Raw genomic sequence first — 25,334 nt, 5'->3', positions numbered from 1 at the left:
TACACAATTAAATAAAATTAGGCCAAGTGCATGTTGAAATGGTGTCGAACTTGGGCGGTAACAACAACACAAAGGCCTTACTATCAGCTACCGCATAGTTCATAAATTAATTGCATATTTTCGTGTATTTTAGGAATCCGGTTTGCCGCTCTCGATATCTGTAAAAGTGCAAATCAACATGCACTTCAAGGATATGCGCAATTATGCCTCCGTTGCCCCGTTTAGTCACCTGACAGCGCCCATGCTCTGGTTCGAAATTGTAAGTGAAACAAGTCATTAAACTAGCATAAACTTAACTCCCCCACTCCCTGCTTTAGATGATGCCCAAGCTGCCCGATGCACTGGACACACGCTTCAATTTCTATTTGAACATCTTGCCGTTGGTCGATCCCATTGGCTTCTGGGGACCTTTGATTTTGGGCGCCTGCCTGCTGGTCTATGCCATCACACGGGCCACGCTGCACATGTCCAGCTTTACGCGCCAGGCCACCATCTCGGATGGCAAATATGCCCGCGCCAATCTGCTGCAAAATCTCACGGGCAGCGGCGTCAACATTGTTGCTGGCAATCAAGTTTACAGTCCATGCGAACTGAAACTACTTGACGATATGCCTGGTAGTGGTAAGAAGCATGTGATTATACGAGACAGCACTGGCGATGAAGCCTATCAGGAACGTCGTCAGTCCGCATACGCCTTGGAACTTGAGCCAGCGCTCTCGGACAGCGGCAGCAGCAGCAGCGATGAGGGAAATGAGAGCGATACTGTGACGCTGAGTCGCAACTCGAACACGTCTAGTTCATGCATTGAAGTCGAAGCTGGCGACGATGATGATGATGTGGATGACATCTGCATAGGTTGCTACGATGACAACGATTTGGATGTGGAGCAGTGCACTGCAGCCGCGGGTGGAGGATCGAAGCAACAGGTAAGGCAAGCTGCAATCATATATATCTGACGTTACGTCACCAAACGAGTGGGGGCGAAGCATTTAAAACGCTTGATCTAATGCCGGCAAGTGTAAGGAAATCGACGCCAAGCTGTCTAACGTGTCTTCAAGTGATACGAACGTTCATTACGTCGACGTTGTTGTTGTTGGTGGTGTTTATGGTCAAATTTACGAGCGCGTTAAATGAAATTCATTAAGTTTTGGAGGCAATCAGCAATCGAGCGCACTGGCAACTGGCAACAGGCAACCAGCGAACTGGGGACACTCGAAACTCGTTTTATGGGGCTAAAGCTTTTAAATCTCACGCGTGTGCAGATTCTTTGCTTTGGGATTTACATACTCTATGCCTATTTGATAGCATCGATATGTTAATTAATGTGTGTATTAATCTATTTGCTTTCTTTTTCTCCTCAGCTGGGCGTTAGTTTGGCCAGCAGCGGCTTTGCTTCGGCATCTCCATCGGCGAACAGTTCCAGCTCTCATGTGAATGCGATGTCAGACCGAGAGAAGGGCAGCAATAGCAGTAGTTGGATGCCCTACGCACATCCCGAGCGATTTGGCGGGACAGATCGACAGAGAGCAGAGCAGAGACCGTTGGAGCACGTTTAGAATTAAGTCAGTCAATGCACCAGTTTACCATTTTAGAATAGGTTGTCGGTATTCATAATGAAGAAGATGTTGATGATGGTGTAGTATGTGCATATTTGCAAGTGCTTTCTATGTAGTATGCTAGTTCGGTTGGTTTTATATAGCATTTTATATATAATAATGTAAATAATATGAAAGCCATGTGCTGCTTTTATTACTGTGATAGCTTTAAAAATCAAAAAATGATGAAAACATTTAACCGGATTTTAGTTATCCCCGCTAAAGAAAAGAAAAACAAAACACAAACATAAACATACTTGCACACACATTTATCCTCTCCTCTGTACATAGCAAACAACACTAATTAATTAGCCCTGACTTAACAAAAAGAAGAAAAAAAAAAAAAAACACTAACTCTAACATTTGAATGGATTTATTTATATATCAAGTTTAAGCAGTTTGTAAGTTTCGTTCGCCTTATTATTTAAGTTATCAAAGTCACCTCCATGAGGTGCCGAATATAATTTGAATTTAAATATGAATTAAAGCAAATTATGATGAAGTGAGACAGAGAACTTAATAAGAAATTTGCACAACAATTGTAGTTCATGATCAGAAAATATTATTCTACTATGCTAAGAATTGCTGTGATTTTTGTATTGAAGCAGAATTTATGGGCTAACTCAAATCGCGTTCGCCCAACACAAATTATACAACATATATCTTAGCCCTAGAACACGTAATTTTAGCATTTAATGTGCAAAATAAAATTAATAAAACAAAAAATGTTTGCACTTTTTATTATACTATATACATATGTACTTGATATATAATATACGTATTATCTGTACATATGTTTATGAAATCGAACTCATTTCCAATTCCTTCCTGCGCTTGAATTTCTCCAACCAGTTGGCCAGCGCTTCCTCGAGCTTATAACGAAAGGGATTGGCCAATTTGGGTGCCACGAAATGCTTATAAAATTGTGAATTATAAACGATATTATCGAACATCTCCTCATCCTTCTCCGAATCAACGACAAACAATTGCTGTTCCAGCATGTCAAAGCTATAAGAACACTTGGTTATGTATTATATTTTGGCACTGCTAACCCAAAGCTTCTCACCTGGGCAGACGTTCGCGTATATAGCGAACACGTCGTCCGTTGTTTTCTTTGATCGTCTCATCGCTATAATTTCGACTAAAGCCGGCTAAGCGAGCACTAATCAACTGCTCACTGATGCTGTGCTGAAAATCCGATTTCTCAAATATATTAACAAAGAGAATACGTTCCTCCAAATCAGTGTCTTTAATAATGGCATAAAGATCACGTCCACGCACCAGACGCTTAAAGTGCAACGTCGCATCCGCCGGCCAATGATAGTCCAAGGGATACACATCTGTCAGGGTGCCACGCATCGAAATCGCTGGTTGCTCCATGAATCTCTTGTGCAAAAAGTTCAGCTGCTTTGTCGACAACTGAGCACACTGGCCATAGTCCACACAATAGACAGTCACCTCGTTGGTGGACAACACGTTCATAATGCGAGCACGCTTCCATATACATTCGTGATAGGCAGCGCAAATGTAACCAGGTTTTATAAAGTATAATGCCAGATTCCAGGACAATCCACGAGAATCACTATACAAATTGCTGCAATACGAAAGGGAAATCATCATTGGCTTGGACTGTTACCGCTTACAGTTGAATCACTTACTACATCTCATAGGACATCTGCCTCAGCATGTCCGCATCTTCAGCCTCTTGAAACCAGAACTGAAACGGGCTATAGACCTGTGTCGGAAGTGCAATTGGTCACAAAAATAGAGACGACGAATTTACACGCTCACCTCAGTAATAGTTAGTAACAATTTATTGCCAACTGTGTGCGCTTGTGAAAGCGTTTTAGAAGGCAATTCAGCACCCAGGCGAACAGCTTCCAACGGCTTGTCTACATTGAACACTTCCTCTGACTGCGAAATGGATGTTAGAAGAGTCTTTTACAATTATCTAACATTTGATTTTCCATGTTGCGATTCATTTAAAAGAGATTTAAATGGCAGAAGAACGGGTTAATTAATTCTAAGTTAAATCTATGTTATTTAATCCGAGGTATTTCAAAATAACAAGAGAATGTATAATAAAGGCTTAATCGTTAAGAAAGGCAACTTACCAACGCATATTCGGGAATTGCAGCATGCGATTGTACGCATATCATAAAGTTCTGCATTTGAGATTCAGCACTCAGCTCAGTTTCATCTGTACGCTCTTTCAAATCTTCTGCAGCAATTACCAAGCTGACATTGTTATTATCCACATCCGAATTGGAAGTGATTAGCTCTGATGACAAGAGTGTCTGCGCGGTTTCAGCTTCCCATTGCGTCTCTGCCACACTTGGGGTAACGAAAGTTGGTGTAAGCCAATCTTCCTCCAAGTTACCACTAGCATCACCATGTGTTCTGACATTTGAGTTACCGCGGCTATTTCGTCCATTATGCAATCTAGACATCGAGGAACGATTATTATTAAATCTATGCATACTTTATATATCGAAAAATGAATTTGTAAATGAATTCAAGTAAACGCATGGAAGATGCACATTTTATTAATTAAAAGCCAACAGCGAATGAAAAGCGTTGCCAGACGCCAGATTTAAGAATGGATGCGACATCATTTATCGATTTTGACCCTACGAACATAGTTAAAGCGACAGTCAATCAAATCTATCATTTTAATCTGACAAATAACAAATCTAATTTTAATTCGATCACTATAGTATTAGAGTTATGTATATTACTATACCTCTACTACATTTCTTGACATACTAACAAGCTGTTTAAACGGGCGCGCCTCTTACACACGTTTTCAAAACTTATCGAAACCTCTATGGAAATGTAAACAGCTGGTAATTATCGGCGTTTCTCTATTTAAGTATATGTATGAGCAACAAAATGTATATTTCAGAAATGTTGGAAATGGTCACACCATGCCACAGGTGTCAAGTTAAAAGCTTTTGTTTTAAGAAACTAAATCAGAATTTCTTCCAAAAAAAAAAAGAAATAATAATATATCAATAAATGAATGAATATAAATGAACTTATAAGAATAACACTATTTTACTACAAAGAATATCAATGTATGCCATAAAAATTGGATGCTTTATAAAGTTGTAAAAAAAATATTGGTTGTGTCATCATTTGTTTGGCAACTATGTATGTTTAAATTAAATACATTTTGAGAAATTCATAATAAATTAAGGGCTTATAAGAACACCTAAGGGAAATCCAGCTGCCAAGCTACAATAGTGTCGCAGGGTAAGCAAAGATATGCATAGAGTCTATGCCCATAGACTTTGGACCCGCGATACCAAAACAATAGAAATTCGCAAAACACATCTCTCGTTTCGCTCTCACTTTCGATACCGATGCCGTCAAACCGATGCCAAGTCGATGCCGGGTGACGGCAGCGATAACCAAACCAACACCAACAAGTGGCATTTTAGCGACTGCGACGGCAACAACGGTTGTGCAGCGGCAGCAAGAAAAACAGTTTGAAAGTCGGTTAAATCGAAACCGGTCGTGGGTTTGGTGATATCTCAAAACTGGAGACTGAAAAACTGCAGTATTGTCTACGTGGACAAATTGATAACCATTTTGGGTAAAATTGCCAGCAGTTTGTTTGTTTGTTTACTTTGCTTTGCCGCTGCCGTCGTTGCCTGCGTCGACGTTGCCAACGCCAGCGTTAATCTTAACGCACTGCTTATCGCAATCCTTAACGATTATGCACGCATATCAAAGGTGAACTATTGTACAATACACACACACCCACAAACACACATACGCATTGTGTTGTCTAACCTTTGGATTAATATTACATGTCTTTGATTTGCAGTGCCCCAGTTGAGAGAAAAGTTCAAACTCCCAGCTCTGAAATGCGACTGCTAAGCAACAGCAACAAGGTCTTTTGGAATTTGGTGAGCTGCTGAATTTAATTCTTATAAACTTGTTTTTTAATTTACTATTTTTATTACAGACCAAACTTTCGATTAGCAATCAAACGCCCAATGTGCTTGTCAAGCTTCAACCAGCCAACTACAGAAGCAAGAGCACCGATGGCGGCGACGGACCCGAGGCATCCACCAAGCAAAAGTTATTGACATATCCGGTGCTGCCGTTAAATGAAACGCTGCAGCGTTTCCTGCTCACAGCTCAACCGCTGTTGACACCCTCGGAGTTTGAAAAGCAGAAGAAGATCACACAGAAATTCGAAGAGAATGAAGGCGAAAAGTTGCAGGGCCTGCTGGAGGAGGTGGGCAAATGTGAGAAGAACTGGTTGGCACATCGCTGGTTAACCAATGCGTATCTGAAGTATCGTGATCCTGTGACCGTTTATGTTAGTCCCGGCATGACATTTCCGTATCAGCAGTTCAAGGATATGCGTGAATATGTTAAGTACACAGCCCAGGTGATATATGGGCTGGGTGAATTCAAAGGAATTGTGGATGCTGGGGAGATACCCATTGTCAAGATGGGTAAAAATGAACTGGACAACAGTCAATTTGGAAAAGTGTTTGGTACATGTCGTATACCGATTCGGGGCACCGATCGCATCGTTTACAATCCCAGTTCCAACTATGTTGTTGTCATCTACAAGAATCATGTAAGTCCCAGAGAAGATAATCTTAAAGTACAGTCTGTATACATTTCTGTTTCTTTTTTACAGTTTTATAAATTGTCATTGTACGATGGCGAAGGTAATCTGTTAACTTCTGCCACACTGGCCAAGCAGCTGGAGGAGATCAGGGATGCGGAGAGTGATTTTGGTGTACCCTATGGCGTTCTAACCACAGATTCACGCGACAATTGGGCCGAGGCCTATGAACAACTCGTGAAGAATCCTGAGAATGCAGCAACTATTAAGACCATTCAAGTTGCTCTATTCACTGTATCGATGGATGAATGCATCGATCTTAAGCCTGGCCAAGAGACTAATCAATTGATTCTTGGCCTGATACATGGAAATGGCAGCAAAGTGAATAGTGGAAATCGTTGGATGGATAAGACTATTCAGCTGGTTGTCAATCCCAATGGCAACGTTGGCTTCACCTACGAACACTCGCCAGCCGAGGGTCAACCCATTGCCATGATGATGGATTATGTGGTGAAGAAGATGTAAGGATAGAGATGAAATCATATACGTATCAGATATACTAATTTTTGTTTTGCAGGGCTGAGGACGCCGACTTTGGCAGCTGCGGCTCCACAAATGTTGAGTGCGGACCACAAAAACTGAGCTTTGCTCCGCTTAATGATTGTGTTGGCCAATGGCTTTTCTATGCCAATCGCAACATTGACAAGCTCGTCAACGATTTGCAGTGCAATGTGTTGAAGTTCCCGTGCTACGGCAAGAATTACATCAAAAAGCAAAAGCTGGGACCCGACAGCTTTGTGCAAATGGCATTGCAGCTGGCCTTCTACAAGTAAATCTACTTATTGCCTATTTCTTATCAAATAAGTCAAATTTGTAATTGTTATTGCAGAATTCACAAGGTGCCAGCTGCCCAATATGAATCAGCGCACTTGCGCATCTTCGAGAATGGACGTACAGAAACTATTCGTTCTTGCTCAAATGAATCGCTGGCCTTCTGCAAAGCGATGACCGGTTCAAATGTATCGCTGGAAGAGAAGGCTGGCCTTTTACGTCAGGCAGTCGTGGCACATCAGCAATATGCGAAAAATGCCCTGCAGGGCATCGGCGTGGATCGTCATCTACTGGGCCTCAAGCTGATGGCACTGGAGAACAACTTGCCAGTGCCTGAATTCTATTCCTCTCCTGGCTACACCAAGTCTATGCACTTCCGCGTGTCCACATCGCAGGTGGCAACCTTATACGACGCCTTTATGGGTTACGGTCCAGCCACTGATGATGGCTATGCCTCTTGCTACAATCCTCGCGATGATGACATTATTGTGGCCATCACATGCTGGCGTTACAATCAAGACACCGATCCCGACAAGTTCGCCAAGGCGCTGGAGGAAGCCTTCCTGGACATGCAGAGTGTGCTCGAGCAAACCAAGAAACCCAAGTCCAAGTTGTAGTGGCTGCATAATAATTGTAATAAAAGAGATTCAACATTTGCCAGTGATTATTATATAATAGATCGAAATACCTAAAAAAGTTATATTTAATTGTTTCAGTTTTAATTTATAATTAATGCTCAGATCTAGTTACCAAGATTTATTTCATTTGTAAACTGAAGCTACCCTTTTTTGTATTTGGATTTGTAACTAAATTTCTAGAAATGCGTGCTGCATATGTTAGCCAAAGTATCCAAGTAACCAATGTGAGTGATTTGATATGCGGGTCTAGCGTCAATCTTAGTCCAATATCCAATTGTAGTGTCATAGAAATGGACGTTGTTATAGTAAGAAAAATAAGTGTATTGAAACGTCCCGTGACTGCAAGTTGCTTGCCAAGAAGAATACTCGTCTAGTTGGTCGCATTGTCAATTATTTCAAGACATGGACGGAACAATTCGAGCCATATCCTGCGCCAATTTCGCCATCAGCTCCAGACCAGCAAATACAGTCAGAGATAACCCAATTACAAGTGCAACAAGCTTTTAGGAAACCTCCTAACAACATCACAGTCGCCGTCTGTCCCAGCGAACAGCTGGAGATTCTTCCCAATTCCTTTGATGATGTCAAGCAATGTCACAACACCTTGCTCGCGGTCAAAATGCTGCCCAAAGTAGCAATCACCATGAAGCAGGTGCCTTGCAATCTACTGCCGTATCCCGTGATGCCGCTCAAGCAGACGATGGCGCTTTACTTGCTTAGCATTCGACCCTTCTTCACGAAGGAAGGCTTTATTAAACAGCAGCGACTGGCCATGGAATTCCTGCATAACAAAGGCTATGAACTGCAGCAGTTGTTGGAGGCTGCAGGGCAACAGGAGATTAATTGGTTGGCTGACCGTTGGATCACGTCAAATTATCTGCGACATCGGGGACCACTCACAGTCTTCTCGAGTCCTTGCATGTCTTTTCCCAAGCAGGATTTTCGCAATGTCATCGACTTTACGCACTTTACGGCTCAAGCTATCTACGGAATGTGTGAGTTTAAATATTTGGTGGAGCACGATCTTATCCCGGTGCACAAGATGGATGAATACGATCTGGACAACAGTCAGTTTCACAATGTTTTTGGCACTGTGCGAAAGCCACAAAAGTCCTGTGATACGCTTGAGCAATGCAACTCCGACTATGTGATTGTGATACACCAAAATAATGTAAGGGTTTTACGTTTCTATTTTTATTATACACGCTACCCAAAGGGTAGAAGGGTGTACTATATAACTTAGCGCCTCTAGGAACTGTATGTAAGCGTCAGAAGGTGGCATCTCCGACCCCATAAAGTATGTACATACATACATATGTTCTTGACCAGCGCCAACAGTCGAGACGATATAATCATGCCCGTCTGTCTGTCTGTCCGGCCGTATGAACATCTAAATGCTAGAAACTATAAAAGATAGAGATATAATTTTGGAATCTGTGGTATATTTTTAAATTTAGTACAATGTTAATATACTTTGTAGACATTATTAGATTATTATTTGGTGTATTATTATTATATGCGGTTTACATATATTGCTTTCCTTAACCACATCTCGCATGTTTCCTTTAGTTCCATAAGTTGCCCGTTTACACGGCTGATGAGCGTATACTTAATATCAACGAACTGCGCAATCGGCTGCTTGGCATTGTGCAAGGCAATCAAGCGATGGGGCCAGAGATAGGCCTGCTCACCCACGATACGCGCGATAACTGGGCAGATGCATATGGAGCACTGTGCAGCCAAGAGCACAATGCCAATGTGGTGCAGTGCATCGAGGAGGCGCTCTTCACGGTCTCGCTGGATGAGATGGTGCAGTTGCCATCCAAGGGACAGGAGCGTACATTAGTCGCTAAGCAGTTGCTGCATGGCGGGGGCCTCAACAGCAACAGCGCCAATCGTTGGATGGACAAGACGATGCAACTGATTGTCAATCCCAATGGCATGGCCGGCATCTGCATGGAACATGCGCCGGCTGATCCGCAGCCAGTGGTGAGCATCATGAACTACGTCCAGAGCAATATGTGAGTGCAGATTATCTAGGGAGTATGAATAGAATAAGGTAAATTGTTCGTCTTGCTTTCAGCACTAATCCAGAGTACGGCAATGATAGCGACATCATTGGATTAGTCGAGCAACCTCATCAACTGCACTTTGTGGAGCTGGATCAAGGCATTGATCTCTGGCTGGGTGCGGCAAGAAGCAGCATCAACAAGATCAGCAATCGTCTGGAGATGGAGGTCTTCAAGTTTCCCTGCTACGGCAAGTGTCTGATAAAATCGCAGGGATTATCCCCGGACAGCTTCATCCAGATGGCACTGCAACTAGCTTTCTATCGGCTGCACAATGAGCTGCCGGCACAATACGAGTCGGCGCACTTGCGCATATTTAAGTACGGACGCACTGAAACCATTCGATCCACTTCCATGAAATCTATGGCCTTTGTCACGGCCATGACATCGAGGAACGCCTCGCTGAAGCAACGTTTGATAGCGTTAAGAGCTGCCGTCGATGGCCATCAGACGCAAACCAAGTTGGCAATGCGAGGACACGCCGTGGATCGCCATCTCTTCGGCTTGCTACAGATGGCAAGGGAAAATGCTATGCCGTTGCCCGAATTCTTTTGCTCCCTCGGCTACTTAAAGTCAACACAATTCCGTGTGCTCAGCGCACAGATTGCTACGTCGCACGATGGCTTCATGGCCTGTGGACCGCACACCTCGGAGGGTTATGGTTGCTGTTACAATCCTCGCGAGAACGACATCATTTTGGCCATCTCCTCGTGGAACCTCAAGCCGCAGATTAGCGCCTTGAACTACGCCAAAGCCATCGAGTTGGCACTGGCCGACATGGGACAATTGATATTGGAAGCTGGCGGATATTGTGCTGCAAAGGCGGCATCTGATTGCAAGAAGGAAGTCAAGGAATGATTTTCGAAATCCAATTTGTCGATAATTTTATTTAACGATACTACAATAAAGTGGCTCAGGCATAAGAAATTTTAAATTGAATTAACATGGAACAGATAATAATTATTCTAATCCTTTTTGCAGTGATAACAGCTGCAGGAAATGGCGCTCTTGAAGGTCACATTGCGCACTCCCTCCATGCAAAGCACACGTCGTTGAATCTATAGGAGGAACATAAGAAAATCAAAAAGAGATCATCGGAGATTTGTAGTCTGAATGTTACCTCTTCGGACTTCATCATGTTGCAGCACTGACCCACTGATACCACCGGCTTGGGTGGACGAAACAGTCCCGAGACAGCGGAGGGAATCGATGGCACCGCATACGATTCACAGAAGCCGCGACAAGCATTAGTTGTAATTGTAAATTCCACACAATTCGGTATGGATATCTTCCGGGTGTTGCCCACCTTGTGACAGCCGGGACGTAGCCAGGCTTCCTGGCCCATCATGCTGCTCTCGCTGGCGAGGAAGGAGCAACAGAGCAGCCAGAGCACAAATGGCAATAGCGATAGCGACCACATCTCGTCGAAGTGTCGTCTCCAACTGTTGGCCATGTCCCGTCGAGCGCTGCGTTTTATTGCCATCCGTCGAAGTCGACGACTGCGCAGAGCGTGACATTTTGCGAACTAATGGGCTGCACCTAATCCGGCATGGAAATGTCGGATGAGGGGAAATGGCATTAGACAGTGGAAGAAGCCCTTTTTTGTTAAATATTCAAACAGCACTTTTAATGTCTGCATATTCTCATTTAAATATTGTAAAGATTTCTATTTTTAACGTTTCTTAAGATTGTGACTGAAATCTTTCAAATATTATTGTAACTCGAAGATTTTTTATTGTAAAATTGGACTCGGAATTGCTGAACTGGCAAGCGAGAAATGTTTAAGGTTCCATTCTCCATTTCTTCTCAAGCGATTATACATAATATTAATATAGAAAATAAATACATATATAGTATAAATTTTAATAAGGCATATATATGTTACTATTATGTTAACCAAATTAAAGAAAGGAGAAGGATTCAGAAGGAAAGTATTAACAGAAAATTATAAATTGAGAAAAGTAATACAAAAGGATAATAATTTAGTCGTCTATTGCTTTATAGATAGTAACCTATAAAGTTAACTTATAATCCCAACAATACATGCCCTTTAAAAAGGTAAAACTATATATATTCAAGATACGACTTATTTGACTGACTTTATATCTGAGCTTGAAAATGAATTATATTATGCTTTGCCTGAAATGTCTAGGCAGTTTATTTTTAAATCATAAAGCCAAAGCATTTTAAAAAATTTACTTTCTGTACCTAGACCTAATCCCTGGTACTCTTTAGCAAATTTTGGAAGGCAATTAATTTTCGGCAAAGAGAAATCCATGATATTGGCAATAGGTAAGAGGTTTTTATGTGATGGAATTGGGAAAAGAGAAGAGATAGAGAGAGATTAGAGTGCGTTTAGTTTTTAGTTTTTTTTCTGTCACTTAGTAGTCCCATTTTGTGCGTTCCGAGAACTGTCTCGTTGTTGTTGATTAATTATTGAACACATTATTTCTGTTCCTATTGTTAAATACGGAGAGATTTCTCCCTAAAAACAGCCCACAAAAATATAAAATATCAACAAAACGCGTTTCCCTTGGTAGGCAATTGACAATTAAGCGTTAGCGATCTCTGGAATTGCCATCAAATGACTTTTTCTCTATCTCTCTTACTCCTTCGTTCTTGATCCGATTGGGGATTGTGCAGACAAGGACCAGGATTTGAGACCTAACCGAGACAAAATCGCTGGCTCGCTTACGATATGAATCGACAACAGAACGGAAATCATTTGCATGGCATGAATGAGGGTCAATTGGAGCTGGTGCCAATGGAGTTGATGGACACAGATCTGGATGGCAGCTATCAGGGTGATGAATTGGATAACAGCATTAATAGTAATCCCGCACAGAAGTTATCCGCCAAATCCCTATCACCCATTGTCAGTGATCATGCCCTCAATGTGCTGAACGAGTTACGGGAAGCGAATCTACTGTGCGATGCACAAATCTCGGTCGGGGAGCAATCCTTCAATGTGCACCGTGCCATCATGTGTTCCTGCAGCTCTTACTTTCGGTGAGTTTGCTATCTCTACTTCTATGCCGTTTCTAGGTCTCTTCTTCTCTCAGCGCACAGTTTACGGGGTTCAATAGCCGATCGGGAGCGGGCAGTGATGAGAGTCGGATAGTGCACATACCGGGTATCAGTGCGTCCATCATGAACTCGGTCATCCAGTATGCATACCTGCGCAAGACCAACATCACCGACGACAACGTGCACGAGCTGCTCATCTGTGCGGATTACGTAGGCATGGTTGGATTGGTCAAGCAATGCAAGGATTACCTCAGTCGCACCCTTAGCCCAGAGAACTGTGTCAGCATCATGGGTTTTGCGCGGTATGTTAATTAATCAACAAACTCAATATTTCCTCTTTAGCTAACGAGCTTGTTAGATTTGAATTCCCTTTCTATTGTAATCCCATTTTAATTGACTCGCAATTGCAGCTTTCGCTTTCTCGAGGACTTGTATCTGAAGGCGCGCAATTATACGCTGAGATACTTTACGGATGTGGCTGCCCGCAATACGGACATACTGGACATGAATGTGAAGGACTTTTACAGCATCATTAGCGACGATGAGCTGAACACACGTGAAGAGGATTATGTGTGGAAGTTGTGCGTCAAATGGATTGACCGAGATCCAGAAAATCGCAAACAGCATGTGGCGCATCTGATGACGGGCGTGCGCCTTGGTCTGATGACTCCCAAGGTAATCGAGCAGATTGTTCCTCTTGATGAACTGCACTAATTCCTATTCCTTGATTCTTGAGTGCAGTGCTTCATGGAGGAGGTCAAGGAGCATCCCTATGTCATTCAATGCGAGGCAGCGAAACCCCTGATAGTCGACACCTTTAAATTCATGTACGACCTGGACTTTCTCAACCCGCAAGCCGAAGAGGTAACTTTGTTCCCTTTCATGTTCTATCCTGAAAAATCCTCCAAGTTCGTCCCCCTCCCTCAGCTGACCACACCACCGCTGGCGATGCCACGGCTACCGCATGAGGTCATCTTTGCCATTGGCGGCTGGAGTGGCGGCACCTCCAAGGGCTGCATCGAGACCTACGACACCCGTGCCGATCGCTGGGTCAACATCAATGCGGAGGATCCGGCGGGACCGCGTGCTTATCACGGCACTGCGGTGCTGGGCTTTAAGATCTTCTCGATTGGCGGCTACGATGGTGTCGAGTACTTCAACACCTGTCGCGTCTTCGATGCGGTCAAGAAGCGTTGGAACGAGATTGCTCCCATGCACTGTCGTCGCTGCTATGTCAGCGTCGCGGAGCTCAATGGCATGATCTATGCCATCGGTGGATACGACGGACACAATCGCCTCAATACCGTCGAGCGCTACAATCCCAAGACGAATCAATGGTCCATCATACCGCCCATGAACATGCAGCGATCGGATGCCAGCGCCTGTACGCTTCATGGTCGCATCTATGCGACGGGGGGATTCAATGGTCAGGAGTGCTTGGATAGCGCCGAGTTCTATGATCCCATGACGAATGTCTGGACACGCATACCGAATATGAATCATCGTCGCTCCGGGGTGAGTTGTGTGGCCTTCCGGGATCAGCTGTATGTGATTGGGGGCTTCAATGGCACCTCGCGCCTGTCGACGGGCGAACGCTTCGATCCGGAGACACAATCGTGGCATTTCATACGTCAAATGAATCATTCGCGCAGTAATTTCGGACTCGAGATCATCGATGACATGATCTTTGCCATTGGCGGCTTCAATGGCGTCTCTACCATCTCCCACACAGAATGCTATGTGGCCGAAACGGATGAATGGATGGAGGCCACCGACATGAACATTGTGCGCTCCGCGTTGTCGGCCAACAATGTGGCCGGGTTGCCCAACAAACGCGACTACATACACAAGGAGCGAGATCGCTTAATGGAGGAACGACGCCAGCGTTTGATGGCCACGGCAATGGCACGCGAGGATGTGGGCAGCACGAATCGATCTCATTCGCTGATCGCCGATCACAATGATGATCTGGACGGGGATGAGAGTGCCAACGAGGAGGACGTGGCCGATGTGGATGGCGAGGAGCTGCAGTTACAGCAGCAGGTGGCAGCTTTACCACTGCCACTGCCACTTCCACTACCATTAGCAGCAGCAGCTTCAGCAGGCCCAGCAGCAGGAGTAGCCGCCATTCCCTCTGCTGCAATTGCAGCGGCTGCAGCAGCCGCCGCAGCAGCAGCGGCAGCTGTTGATGCCTCCTCGGCAGCAGCTGCCGCCGCCTTGCCAGCCCCCCATATCAATCGTCAGCTGGAGGATCGTGCTCTCGACAACAACAATAACAACAATAATAATCGGCGCTTTCGGGTGCAGCTGCGTAATCAGCGTTATGGTTCGCATCATGAAATCCGTCGTCGCTCCTAAACGACAACGACGACGACGACGTCGCCTCATTATTTCCAATTCTGATCGCATCCAATGATCAATTCCCTGCCCCAATTCCCTGGCAACATCCCAACTCACAATAGAGGAAGCGTAAGCGTGGGCAAAAGGTATTCTGGTGCAGCAATCAATTCTCATGGCCCACGTCCAATAGAAACCGTTTTTTTTTTATTTCCCCCTTTCGATAACGCACTCAACAAATTCCTGGCAACTGCTAAATTATTGCATATTTTCGGGCATTTTGTTCTTTTTGATAATTTCTTATAGCCAAATTTCCATCAACAAAATTTCCATAGTATAAACTAAATTAACTTGCATTATACACATTTCAATAAAAACCTAAATATTAATTCATCTAAATGCATTTTTCTATCTTCCATTCTTAGGTAACAGATCCCGTATATGAACACCTCCTTATACCTTCATTAGTTCTAACAAATATTAAACAGTAGCTAGTAACTTAGATCTTGTTTATTGTATTAGATAGAATATTGTATTAGATAGAAATATGCAAATGAAATATTTTTCCTAATTGCAGATTATTAATATTGCTAAATTCATTATATTGTTTATTATACTTCACCATTAAACTAAATGATTATTATATAAATTATTAGTTCTGTCTGGTAATAATTAGAATTTTCATAGTATTAAATGCAGTTTCTGTACTTCATTATAGAAGATTTAAAATGTAAAATATTTATATTTGTAAACGCATTTTCTTGAATTTATTAAATCTTGCATTCATTGTTGGAAGAGATGTCGAATATTAATGGTAGCAATGCTAATATATAATTAATGTTTAAAAATATTCCGAATCTTAAGATATGTAACCTATTCCTTGTAGAACTTCAGAACTTGAATAGTGCTTAAATATATAAGAATTATATAATAGATTTTCCTGTTAATCTCTAATTACACTATATCCAAACAAACAAAAGTCTAATGAAAAATAATCTAAAAAAAAAAAAATTAATATAAAAAGGCACATGAATTTATAGTAAAGATGCTTTATTATCTGCCGAGTTTTTCTTCAAATAAATTTGAATTTTCGAATAATAAATTAGAAGTTAAATTGCTCGCATATTTAATATTTAAATTCCGAAATAACTTAACATTTCTTTAAGAAAGCACTGCGCAGCCGCCAGGACGTCCAAGACAAGGTCTATTCGGCTACAGCATTCGGCAGGACCAAGGCTGGCGTTCGACTATAAATACCGATGAATATTCAAAGCAAGCAGCAGAACGCATTCGACTGCGACAGCTGCCGCAACTTAAGAAGCAGCAACGACTATCCTTCGAAATGGTTGCACTGCAGTAAGTAAACCACAAATATTCTTGGAGTGAATATGATTGAATTTAATTTGTCTTATCCCCTAGCGGTCTGCCTTCATTCTTGCTTATAATCTGGCTTTTGCAAGCCATCAGCGCCCAAATGTTGCAGGATCTGCAGCCTTTGTCCAGTGGCCCCACAATTGCTCCACTTGGTTGTCATCGCCGCCTGTACACTTATCGGGTAACTCAATCTGATTTCCAGGGCCGCGAGTGCTGGGACAATGTCAGCGTGTGGAGCTGTTGGGGTCGCTGTGACTCCAGCGAAATCTCCGACTGGAAATTCCCATATAAGCGCTCCTTCCATCCCGTTTGTGTGCATGCACAACGTCAACCCTCTGTGGCCATTCTGAAGAACTGTCATCCGGATGCGACTGATAGCATACGCAAGTATAACTACATGGAGGCCGTCAATTGTCATTGTCATACATGCTCCACGGAAGACACCAGCTGTGAGGCACCCACTAATAACGTCCTGGATGAGGAAAAGAACGTCAAGATCCTTAAATTAACAGGTGTCAATTCCGAAAGCGTCGATTACTAAAAAAGGCGAGTTTAATCAGGCCGAGTCTGTGGTATGGTACAGTGTTATATTAGAAACAATGAAGTGGCTCTTTCATAACGAATAAAATATTATTATCAGTTTGTTTAATGGCAAGTTGCATATAAAGCACACACAACTTTATTTTCATTTCATTATTGAGGTTAGATACTTCTTAGCAACAAGAATTTTGGTATGTATGCCTGATGATGAACAGTGAAGTGTGGTTGGTTAACTAAAAAGAAATTCTTTTAGTGTCCAGATAATTCTAAATATATATGTATTTATAATATAAAACAAAACTATATATTTGACGGTAAAGCGCATCGAAACGACAACTACACACACACACACATTGCATTAGGGCATGTAGTGGAAGTCCGCCGTCAGCCATTGGGCATTGATCGTAGCGATTGGCGGCAGTTACTGCAGCTGTTCAATCGTATATAAAAAGCTAGGCCGTCGTCTCCTACCCACCTACAGGAATTTAGGACTTGAGTTTGTGTTGTTGTTGCTCTCTTGCGACAGCAGATATAAGCAATAGAGCGACGAGATGCCCAAACCAATAGCGCCGCCAAGGGCACACTTTCGCAGGCCAGCTGAAAAACAAGAAATTCAACAATGCAATTAAAGCAATTTAAATCAGAGAATCGATGAAATTCTTACCTGTTGATTTGTATAACAGTCCAGTAGCAGTACCAGCTATTACGGTATTTATGTTGTCATCCTGATCACGCACATACTGCAGCAACACTCCACACGCCGAATAAAGCACAGCTAACGTTCCCAAGGTATTTGCCGTACCTGAACCCTGTTTCATAACGTGATTGATCAACCTGTAAGACATTATTATTATTGAAAAATATTTATATTTGCAAATAACTATTTTCTAAAACGGTTTCGTTTGGCCGAAAATAACGATTATAGTCTATTTAATTAATATTATCGTAGAAGAAAAATATAGCTTATATTGACAAAGGCTCTCTTGAACGTACTTCCTATGGCCATTGCTGCACAGCCAATTAGACTCGGCTGTTCTTTGGATTTCAAATTTTTTACTTACTGCGTGCGTCGCAGCTTCCCCGTCTGATTTAGCGCGTTTGTAACTTTAAAGCCATTGTAGACGCCCGCCAGACCTCCAATGCCACCGCCAATCATCACAGATGTGCCGATCTGAGAGAAGGCCAACTCAAAACGGCCTCGCTGCTTGTTAGCTCCCTCGGGGAATATGAACTCGGGCTGCGCTTGCCGCAAGAATCGTGAATCATAGTTGAGGTACGGCGAGACTGGAGCACTGCTGAATGTGCTTGTGGCTGGTGTGTAGTTTGCTGATGCTGAAGATTGCGGATCATCGACTGCAAAACAATACGTTTTCATTCAAGAAACACTTCATGTAACCGATAAGTCACATTGCGTAATGTACGATTGTCTTACCGGCTGGTGCGGGCGCTAGTGAAAATGGTTTCCTTAAGTAATCGTCGCTCATTTTGGAATTTAATCGCGTGCCTTGCCTGGGTAAGTTACTAATTTACGGTCAATCCAGCTGCCAAATTATTTTGAAGCTTACAACACAACTGGGAAAACGAATGCGTTCCCCGTGCTCTGCTTATGTTTCTAACTTTTTCTAACTTTGTACTCTTGTCAGCGTGACGTTTGTTCCCCACGTGTGTTGTTAAACACACTATATACAAAAGTTTTCCAACACTAGCATAGAATATACTCAAGGCCAGATACGAAACATATGTTTCGTAATCAGCTGTTTATGCTGAATGGGTAATCTATATCACGGCGTTATGCAGCACTGACAGCGAAAATTATGAATTTGGTATATACTAATGTATTATCAGTTTTACAAAAATTGTACTTTAACGGATGTTTGGGATAACAAATGTTCGAGTTAGCAAGTAGTTTTTCTAAAACAAATAAATAACAAGCTGTTCAAAATTAAGTTAATTTTAGTAGTATACAAATGTCAATATGGTACGCTTATCTGTGGGCAATAACATGTATATTTTGGAATTGGAAGTTGCAGAAAGAATCCACGCACCAGTGTTAAAAAATACAATTTATAAAAAGCTATTTTTCAGAAAAAAAAGTTAAAATATCAAATCATCGGATGTGCTATCGACTTTTTTCCACCTCTACAAAGAGCATATTTTGAAATCGCACTTGCGGTCACCCCGAGCACTACGGCTGTGTTTTCGTTGCGTGCGGTTGTGTTTTGATGGTTGGTTTTGTCGTTTGTTGTCCACCATATATATCCCTAATTAAAATAGAGAAAATTACGAATAAGTAATTGTGCGGTCAGCAAACAAAGATAGTGTCCGGTCAAGGAAAGCTACTCAAAACGAAAAAAACCCTCCCCCAAAAGACAAAATCCCAATTGCGACATTCCTTGCGCGTTAAACTTCGAGTGTGTTGTTGGTGTGGGAGTTGATAGAGCGGTGAGGAGCGGAGTGGAGTGAGAGCAAAAGTAGCCGGCGTTTAAAGTGTATTTGTATTTACTTTGTGGCTGACCGAGCCTGTACTATACTCTCATCGCCCTCATCAATGTCGTCAACCGATGTGTCGCGTCTGCTGGGACTAGCGCAAAAGTTTAATAATTTCTATTTGACAGGTGAGTGTCACTAACTCTTTCGTAGCAAAGCTCATTCTAGTTGTTTCTGGATATATTGTTAGGGTTTTTTGGGTTTGCCTGCTGGCCATGAAAATGGGTTTGGCCGACCCTCGAACTCTGATGTACCGAGTACACACACACACACATACTTATACTGTGGGCGGCCAGGGCGCCAATGTTATGGGTGCAGCAGCACATACAGCACAGTTTACTGCAATTGCTGCAAAAAAGAGCGAGAGCAAGAGAGTGCGAATTATCGATTAGTTTGTTTACTTGTATGGAGCGTGTGTGTGTGTGTGTGCAATTGCTGCTGTGCTGACGTCGCTGTCGCCTTCCACTGCCATTGCCATGTCGTATGTCGTTTTTCGCAGCATCCCAATAATCACATCATCTCTTTCTCTGCATTGACATTGAAATTAATTTCCTTTTTGGCAGAGCGCTGGCAGTCAGCAGCCACTGCGCAGAGATCGTCCTTCTAAATCGATTAATTTCTGTTATCGATCTGCACTTCCGTTCCACCATTGCTCGATTAATTTCACCTGTTGCTCGCTCTCACTCGCTTGCTTTGTCATCTGATACTGGAATTATTTGGTTGTTTACCTCGTAATATTATTATTGTTCAGCATTTCACTATAAGAAAATATGTGCTTGCAGCTGTGTGTCTCATTATCGCATTTCAACAATGCACAATTCTTTCTGCATTAACAGCAATTAAACATAAAGAAAAATTCAATGCTAAACAAAAAATCAAACAAACAAATAAGCAGGCAGCGACTCTTATGCAAGATCATTTTTATCAAGCAATCGACACACAAAGTGCGCTCGCCATACATATAAATAAAATATAGTAATCAAGGTTACAAATACATACATTCATATAAAGATTTTGTCGCTAATAATTAAGAACTTAACGCTGCAACAGAATTAACTAATTATTTGTCACTTGATTGCAATTGTAACAAGATTTTTATCGCATCACCTTGAGGGCAAAAGCAGCTCTCAGCTTTTGGCATTTTCAGTGACAACAGCAAAAATAACAACAACATGCAGCAACAGCTGAAACATCTCACAAATACAAACACACACATGCGCCGTATATGTATATATTGAGATATATTGTATATGAACTTATTCTATATGTATCAATACAAATACATAAAGAGATAGATGTTTATGGTTTAATTAAGTGCAAAGAAAGGCCACATATGTTTTCATTTATTCAGAATGCCTCTTTCTCTCTGTCTCTCTCTCTCTCTACTTCTATCTCTATTTTTTACCACTCTTTCGCGCTCTCTATCCCCGCTGATAAGCGGCATGCGCGCTTTCTGCTCTTTGACGTGTTTTTGTTTTTATTTTGCTTCCCAACTATTTCAAGTTATTTCGCCACAAAAGTTATAAACGAATCAAAGTTTCGTTTCGAATACCCTTTTTTGCGTGCAAAACATTTTGGAGTAAACTTGGTTTAACCGATCTACATAAATCTCTATAGCATATTCTGCTGTATAAGCTATATGGTCGATTATTCATTTGTTTATTTTTACAATATGTGTAGAAATATACATATATATATTCGTCAACTCTAGGGTATCGCATTGTATATTCCGACTTGTTTTTTTTTTGTCTTCTCTTCTTTCTGTTTTGCTTTAGATACTTTGTCGACTTTTATATACTATGTATGTATATGTGTTGTTTAGCTTTGAATCATGAAGTGAATTGGAATTTTGTGTTTATGTTTTTTGCGCTGATTTGTTGTTTTCCACCTCATTCGCTTTTCAAGTGATGCAATAATTGAGTTGGCCAAAAGCCGGTGACGATCTCGCCAACCGGTACGAACCGCTTTTACAGTATTGATTTCATTATCAGCCAAGTCCGGACATTGATTAATTTGTTTATATGACTACTTCTAAAAACTCCCAGCTTTTGGACTACTTTTCTTTATAATTTAAATAGAAAACTATTCTTAGAAGATTTATTCTAAGATTTCACAAGAATTATGAATTTTAAATCATACTAACGATCTGAATGTATAGTTAAAAGTCTAACTTAACCATATACAATAAACAAATATTATAGTAAAAGTTTTATAAGAAACCATAATGTTGAGCAGAAAAGTAATTACAACTCTTTTAAAATGTATAATAATAAATAGTGGGAAATAACAAACAATAATTAATTTGTTGATTACTTTCTTCAAATTACCTCGATTCCTTTGTTTGAGCAAAAGCAAATTAGAAACACAGCTGCACAATAAAGCAATTAAATTCGATTCAAGCAAAAGTACTTAAGGCTACTAATTACGTGTCCTATTAGATTTCACATATATCTAATCAGTCAGCTTGTGTATGGTTCCAATTGGACGACTAATGAACTTTAATACTATGATAGAGGAAATAATATTAAAAGCAAGGGTTTCCAATAAATTTGAACAAGAAAAATATGCCTGCCATTGAGAAAAAAATGTTCGCTAATCATAAATTGAATTATAGAGAATTATTAATGTTGTGCGAGGCGATAAGAAAGTCGCTGTTCTGTCTGGCCTAGAAAATAATGTTCAAAATCTCTAGGTTTACTCAACGAAATCTTTGAAGGCATATTAAAATGTTTGCATAACATAATCAACTTAATACGGCTTAGTGTTTTATATTAGAAAGATTAATGACAATAAAAAATTAAAAGGATCATAAAACTAAAAGAAACAATTTTTAAGATTATCAAATATATTAAGATTAGCAAAAATTTAGTAATTTCTTTATAAGAAAGACATGAATAATTGAGCAAATATTTTATGAAAGATTTAAGATTATCAAATATATTAAGATTAGCAAAAATTTAATCATTTCTTTATAAGAAAGGCATGAATAGTTGAGCAAATATTTTATGAAAATGGGATGGAACTTCCTTCTCAGATTGAGCGGTAGATAAAGTTTATAATCTAATCTTGATTCCAATGAATCACATCTACGATGCGCTTCTGATTATCTGATGATTAATAATGCCTGCATTTATAAATAACACTTCTGCTTCATGGCCAAACATCATAGATGTTGTTAATTGGAAAGTGCACTTAAAATTAATTAGCGCTGATATTAATTCTATTACATGGCAGGCGTTCCTAAGGGCGACATACGTCCATTTCTGGTTGGCGGACAGCAAGTTGGCCTCATTAAATCGGATGTCTATAAGCAGCTGCTCAAGTATCCTGAAGTGTTCTGCATACGTGACTGTGAATACACCAAGCAGGTGAGCATTCAAAATGACATCATCGTCACTTCAACGTTTCAAGACCATTTACACATTTACACAGGGTCTCGTTGAATTGAATCCGGCATTCCGTGACTATAATGAACGCACCGCACGATTGGAAAAAGTATTACGTGATCTGCGCAGCGAGGGATTATTCTCTGCCCTGGCGGGCTGGCGGGACGAATGCTTCGAGGTGAAGTCCGAGCACAAGGCGTTGCTGAAGATGGAGCGTGCTGCGACGCCGCTGTTTGGTGTACGAAAGTATGGTGTGGACATCAATGGCTATGTAAAGCATCCGCAGCACGGTCTGTGCATTTGGCTGCAGCAACGCTCCAATACCAAAGAGACCTGGCCTGGTAAATGGGATAATATGGTGGGCGGTGGTCTCTCGGTGGGCTACGGCATCATGGAGACGGCCATTAAGGAGGCTGCCGAGGAAGCATCCATTCCAAGTGATCTCGTCAAGAATCTGGTTTCTGCCGGCTGTGTTTCGTTCTTCTTTGAGAGCGATCAGGGTCTGTTTCCCAACACCGAGTACGTGTTTGATTTGGAGCTACCGGTGGACTTTGTGCCCCACAACGCTGATGGCGAGGTGCAGGCCTTTGAACTGCTTCCGGCCAACGAGTGTGTGGAGCGTGTCTTTACACCTGATTTCAAGACGACATCGGCGCCTGTGGTTATTGATTTCTTAATACGACATGGTTATATTACAGCAGAGAATGGTATTAAAGTGAATTACTTGAATTTGTTGAACACTAAAATGAACTTGTGCTTTAATTGCAGAGCTAAACTTTACGCAGATTGTGGAGCTATTGCATGTGCCATTGCAGTCGTTGTACACGTACAAAACGCGACTGGAACAGAAGCTGCAGCAACAAAACGCATCATCACTGCCCCCCATCAATACTGACGACAACAATTGCAATTGTTCGACGAGTAGCTTGCCAAAAAGACCGCTGGAAAATGGGCACAACAAGAAGGAGTCAGCTTAATTGTGAACGAATAATATGGATACGATACGCCAATAATAATAATAATTATAATAATGGACAACGAAAGGATTTTTTGTAGAGAAAGACCAGAGCATTGAGAAGCTGTGGACTAAATTCATAGTTTGAGAGACTGCTTTTGTAGTGGGATTTGTGAAATCCAAAAAAAAAAACAACAGCCAATAATATACATACATACATACAAATAAAAGTAATATATGAAAATAAGGATGGAGCAAAAGTGAAAAGATAAAGAATAGAAGAAAACCAGAAAACCAATCAACCAACCAAACGAAACGAAACGAGACAAGTATAATCTACTAAATTAAATTATTAATTAATATACATGTATGTAAAAGAAAAGGCAACACTTAATGTTAAATTTTATGTTTTACATCGATGATTTGTGCAAGTCAAAGTGTATATGCTGTTTATATATATATATTTGGTATACACTTGCTTATATGAGTTACATATATATTTATATATATATACAAATTAATGAAATTATTTACAATATTTATTATATATACGTACCACATGCATAAGCATAAGCTAAATATACATATTATATATACATATATAACCTACCATGTATTTGACGAAAATGCCCGCATTGCATACAACCTAATTAATAGTTTTGTGCTTTGATAATTCCAATCATGTAATAATTGCAAACGAAATGACGCCACATTCTTAGAATTTTTGTGAAGTGAAATTATAACTTTAGAACACAAACAACGGACAAGTTATATAAACATACATATATGCCTATATAATACATTTATATACGATAGTTAAAATATAAATTATATGTAACGAGATATTTAAATGACATTTACTATTATGTGTGTGTGTACCAAAGTGCTCAAACTTAAGCAAAAATGTAATATTAATTAGTTTTCTGTTGAATTTGTAAAACTTTTTTAACTTAATAAAATGAAATCAATAAACTACTATTTTGACTTATCTGGGTAACATTTAATTAGCGAAAACAAAATAAAAATATATAAAAATATTTTCTTATAGCCTCTTTCCACCTCACTCAGTTTTTCTACGTTTTTTAAAGTCCCGTTTCGGGGTTTCCATCTGCACGAACCGAAAAATATGGGCAACGGTAAATTTCTCAATATGGCCGCTCTGAAATATCAGCTGTTCAAATGTAAACACGAGTTGGCGAACATTTCAAAAAACAGCACGCGCATTTGAAAATGGAAAATTTTATTAAATTGCAGAATTTTTATGAGGATTTTAACGAAGTGGAGGGAAAATTAGCGAAGTATAGAGTATAGGCCATTGCTGGCAGCAATGTAATATTTACATAAATACATTTACTTTTTAGCAACGTCATGGGTGTTTTTAGGAGCGCGATGTTCCTGGAAACAACGAATTATTCTTTGAAGATAATTTTCGAATTAATAGGGAGGAGTTTGGCATCCTTGTGGAGCGCCTTTGTGGATTGGCCAAAAAAGGCACTACATTTCT

At 40.9% G+C, this 25,334-nt stretch overlaps 8 protein-coding genes across 16 annotated transcripts in view; 5 read left to right on the top strand and 3 right to left on the bottom strand.

Moving 5' to 3' along the window:
* LOC133835305 (scavenger receptor class B member 1) overlaps positions 1 to 2,007 on the top strand; it is a 30,883-nt gene extending 28,876 nt beyond the window's left edge. For 3 of the 4 annotated variants that reach the window (XM_062265305.1, XM_062265303.1, XM_062265304.1), the window contains exons 8-10: positions 134 to 259; positions 318 to 926; positions 1,362 to 2,007. In XM_062265305.1, coding sequence (XP_062121289.1) covers positions 134 to 259; positions 318 to 926; positions 1,362 to 1,556 — 930 coding nt within the window. In that variant the 3' untranslated portion in view covers positions 1,557 to 2,007. Of the gene's footprint in view, positions 1 to 133; positions 260 to 317; positions 927 to 1,361 lie in introns of those variants that run through there. The other variant, XM_062265306.1, reaches the window with a different exon arrangement.
* Positions 2,001 to 4,201, bottom strand: LOC133835309 (tudor domain-containing 6-like). Of its 2 annotated transcripts, XM_062265313.1 has the most exons (6): positions 3,979 to 4,198; positions 3,710 to 3,816; positions 3,387 to 3,509; positions 3,254 to 3,330; positions 2,662 to 3,189; positions 2,001 to 2,603 (listed from the first exon to the last, which is right to left on the bottom strand). In XM_062265313.1, exons 1-6 carry the CDS (start codon positions 4,073 to 4,075, stop codon positions 2,393 to 2,395), a joined length of 1,143 nt encoding a protein of 380 aa, XP_062121297.1. In that variant the 5' UTR covers positions 4,076 to 4,198; the 3' UTR covers positions 2,001 to 2,392. The 2 variants fall into 2 exon arrangements, with proteins under 2 accessions (XP_062121297.1, XP_062121296.1); XM_062265312.1 differs by having other exon boundaries at positions 3,710 to 4,201.
* A 447-nt stretch (positions 4,202 to 4,648) lies between these two features.
* LOC133835307 (carnitine O-acetyltransferase-like) lies at positions 4,649 to 7,638 on the top strand. 3 transcript variants are annotated; one of them, XM_062265309.1, is made up of 6 exons: positions 4,649 to 4,850; positions 5,428 to 5,509; positions 5,569 to 6,195; positions 6,259 to 6,707; positions 6,764 to 7,015; positions 7,076 to 7,638. In XM_062265309.1, exons 2-6 carry the CDS (start codon positions 5,468 to 5,470, stop codon positions 7,632 to 7,634), a joined length of 1,929 nt encoding a protein of 642 aa, XP_062121293.1. In that variant the 5' UTR covers positions 4,649 to 4,850; positions 5,428 to 5,467; the 3' UTR covers positions 7,635 to 7,638. The 3 variants fall into 3 exon arrangements, with proteins under 3 accessions (XP_062121293.1, XP_062121291.1, XP_062121294.1); XM_062265307.1 differs by lacking the exon at positions 4,649 to 4,850 and adding an exon at positions 4,935 to 5,333; XM_062265310.1 differs by lacking the exon at positions 4,649 to 4,850 and adding an exon at positions 4,936 to 5,193.
* A 189-nt stretch (positions 7,639 to 7,827) lies between these two features.
* LOC133835308 (carnitine O-acetyltransferase-like) lies at positions 7,828 to 10,663 on the top strand. Its single transcript, XM_062265311.1, has 3 exons — positions 7,828 to 8,826; positions 9,225 to 9,676; positions 9,739 to 10,663. The coding sequence occupies exons 1-3, from the start codon at positions 8,275 to 8,277 to the stop codon at positions 10,580 to 10,582; spliced, it is 1,848 nt and encodes a 615-aa protein (XP_062121295.1). The 5' UTR covers positions 7,828 to 8,274; the 3' UTR covers positions 10,583 to 10,663.
* On the bottom strand, positions 10,653 to 11,446 carry LOC133835310 (thyrostimulin alpha-2 subunit). Its single transcript, XM_062265314.1, has 2 exons — positions 10,845 to 11,446; positions 10,653 to 10,782 (listed from the first exon to the last, which is right to left on the bottom strand). The coding sequence occupies exons 1-2, from the start codon at positions 11,205 to 11,207 to the stop codon at positions 10,690 to 10,692; spliced, it is 456 nt and encodes a 151-aa protein (XP_062121298.1). The 5' UTR covers positions 11,208 to 11,446; the 3' UTR covers positions 10,653 to 10,689.
* Positions 11,447 to 11,868: 422 nt separating this feature from the next.
* Positions 11,869 to 17,018, top strand: LOC133850831 (kelch-like protein 10). 3 transcript variants are annotated; one of them, XM_062287059.1, is made up of 7 exons: positions 12,103 to 12,260; positions 12,368 to 12,733; positions 12,787 to 13,053; positions 13,162 to 13,426; positions 13,493 to 13,615; positions 13,679 to 14,941; positions 16,581 to 17,018. In XM_062287059.1, the coding sequence occupies exons 2-7, from the start codon at positions 12,423 to 12,425 to the stop codon at positions 17,001 to 17,003; spliced, it is 2,652 nt and encodes an 883-aa protein (XP_062143043.1). In that variant the 5' UTR covers positions 12,103 to 12,260; positions 12,368 to 12,422; the 3' UTR covers positions 17,004 to 17,018. The 3 variants fall into 3 exon arrangements, with proteins under 3 accessions (XP_062143042.1, XP_062143043.1, XP_062143041.1); XM_062287058.1 differs by lacking the exons at positions 12,103 to 12,260; positions 16,581 to 17,018 and adding an exon at positions 11,869 to 12,016 and having other exon boundaries at positions 13,679 to 15,481; XM_062287057.1 differs by lacking the exon at positions 16,581 to 17,018 and having other exon boundaries at positions 12,104 to 12,260; positions 13,679 to 15,481.
* Positions 17,019 to 17,089: 71 nt separating this feature from the next.
* LOC133850835 (mitochondrial import inner membrane translocase subunit Tim23) lies at positions 17,090 to 18,659 on the bottom strand. The gene is made up of 4 exons (XM_062287064.1): positions 18,435 to 18,659; positions 18,064 to 18,355; positions 17,667 to 17,836; positions 17,090 to 17,599 (listed from the first exon to the last, which is right to left on the bottom strand). Exons 1-4 carry the CDS (start codon positions 18,484 to 18,486, stop codon positions 17,478 to 17,480), a joined length of 636 nt encoding a protein of 211 aa, XP_062143048.1. The 5' UTR covers positions 18,487 to 18,659; the 3' UTR covers positions 17,090 to 17,477.
* Positions 18,660 to 18,951: 292 nt separating this feature from the next.
* LOC133850833 (uncharacterized) lies at positions 18,952 to 24,025 on the top strand. The gene is made up of 4 exons (XM_062287062.1): positions 18,952 to 19,617; positions 22,724 to 22,857; positions 22,922 to 23,582; positions 23,644 to 24,025. Exons 1-4 carry the CDS (start codon positions 19,551 to 19,553, stop codon positions 23,850 to 23,852), a joined length of 1,071 nt encoding a protein of 356 aa, XP_062143046.1. The 5' UTR covers positions 18,952 to 19,550; the 3' UTR covers positions 23,853 to 24,025.
* Positions 24,026 to 25,334: the final 1,309 nt, after the last annotated feature.

Source organism: Drosophila sulfurigaster, chromosome 2L (assembly GCF_023558435.1).
Source record: "Drosophila sulfurigaster albostrigata strain 15112-1811.04 chromosome 2L, ASM2355843v2, whole genome shotgun sequence".
In the NCBI taxonomy this organism is placed as follows: Eukaryota; Metazoa; Arthropoda; class Insecta; order Diptera; family Drosophilidae; genus Drosophila; species Drosophila sulfurigaster.
Note: the sequence above shows the minus strand (reverse complement) of the source record. Positions and strands in the feature narration are given on the sequence as shown.